The 1680-nt window shown below is 39.1% G+C and overlaps 1 protein-coding gene across 2 annotated transcripts in view; it reads left to right on the top strand.

The window, feature by feature from the left end:
• coq3 (coenzyme Q3 methyltransferase) overlaps positions 1-1680 on the top strand; it is an 11157-nt gene that overhangs the window by 3801 nt on the left and 5676 nt on the right. For both annotated transcript variants that reach the window (XM_024268427.2, XM_024268426.2), the window contains exon 3: positions 762-861. In XM_024268427.2, coding sequence (XP_024124195.1) covers positions 762-861 — 100 coding nt within the window. The remainder of the gene's footprint in view (positions 1-761; positions 862-1680) is intronic.

Here is a 1680-nt window from a genome sequence, read left to right as displayed (position 1 = left end):
AAAAACAATTTTTGTGATTGCAGCACAAACATATTTAGATACGTTGTGCCTCATCTCGCTTTCGCCCTATCTTTGATTTTTTTGTTGATACGTTTCTGTTTCCTGTAATGTTTGTGTTATCAAATAGCCTAATGATTGGTCTAGATTATATCCAATCAAATTGCCATATTTATCAAATCCTATCGAGGCTAAGACTCTTTTAAAAAAATAGGAGATCCTTTTTTTTGGCATTAATTCAATTTTATTTAGTTAAATTTGTGAATTTATCTCATGAAGACTATAAAGTTTACCTTCTGACATTACTCTAAACAAGCCTGTGTGATCTATAAATCCTCTTGGGCAAAGTAGTGCTAAAAAGTTTGATTTTCTTACAGATCTGTTTGTTTAAAAGCAAACAATAAAAAAGATTTGAAGCCCACATTATCTTCTGCTGCCAACCGTGTTTTTAGACCAGTTTAACAGCAGTAGTAAGGAAAATAATGCTGGTTTACCGGAGTAAACTTCATTTATAAGCAGAAGAAATGTCACTTTTAACTATTAATGTTGATTTTCACAGTGACTCTTTTCTAAAAACTCACGTTTGCTTTTGTCCAAGTAAATAAAAAATATTCATAATTTCAAAACTGACTTTTTCTTGCAATTTGGTGTCACAAAACTCTCTCCATACATTTTTAGTTTCTGGCTGGTCCGATGATTTTACCTTCATGTCAGCCTGTCTGTCCACGATGATGAAGGTTCTGTCTGCTCTTCTCCTCCCACAGGGACAACCTGCTGAGCGTACATCGAGCACGCCACCCTGGAAAACCACTGGCTGGACTCCGAGTGCTGGATGTGGGCTGTGGGGGGGGCCTGCTCTCAGAGGTGGCTCTTAAGTCCGTTTGTGCTCAGAAAAACTGCAGTTTCTGCTCAATAATGTCCGTGCATTTCTTTTATATGTTTATTTGTGTCACTTCTTCTCATTGTTGATCTTGAAAAACATCTCTGCGTTCTTCCTCCCGTGGTCCGACTGGTTGCTGTGCAGCTGTTTATCCCTTTTCCTTCTCTGCCAGTCAGTAGCAGAGGTCAGGGCTGAGCTTTCACTAGAGCTGAGGTCGTATCAGCTGTGATGGGGCGGACAACATCAGCTCCTGTTTTTAGAGTGTCACAAAGGAGAGAAGATGCTGGGTTAGGACCACAGTGATGGATCTATCACAGCACAAATGACTTCACGACCGTTTCATCTCATTAGTGCTTCGTTCATCCTGCAGGTTCACTTTCCTGCAGTAACACTCTTAAGACCCGCAGTCCTTAAAAACACCTTCAAAGCAGCTTTAAATGATCCTTAGTGGTCAGGTTTGATCGCTTTGTTCCCTAGAAACACAAAGAAAACACAGGTCCAAAGCTTCTGTCCAAGAAAGTGTTTTCATAAAAAATATTCTCCATGATTGACTTTCTTAAATACTGAAAAGCAAGACTCAACTGTTAAACGTTTGAGTCAGAGACATCTTAAACTTTGAAAGTATTATTTTCTTATAATACATTTTTAAGTTGGTTGCTGAGTATGTGTTGTCTGTATTTTACTGTATTTTCCCTTATTTTTTTATTTAAGTTTTAATTTAGAGCAGGGGTCTCAAACTCGCGGCCCGCGGGCCATTTGCGGCCCGCAGGATGATGATTTGCGGCCCGCGTCTTCATATGAAA

The sequence above is a fragment of the Oryzias melastigma genome, linkage group LG16 (assembly GCF_002922805.2).
Source record: "Oryzias melastigma strain HK-1 linkage group LG16, ASM292280v2, whole genome shotgun sequence".
NCBI classification, from domain to species: Eukaryota; Metazoa; Chordata; class Actinopteri; order Beloniformes; family Adrianichthyidae; genus Oryzias; species Oryzias melastigma.
The sequence above is the reverse complement of the archived record's forward strand: the minus strand, read 5'-3'. Positions and strand labels throughout refer to the sequence as shown.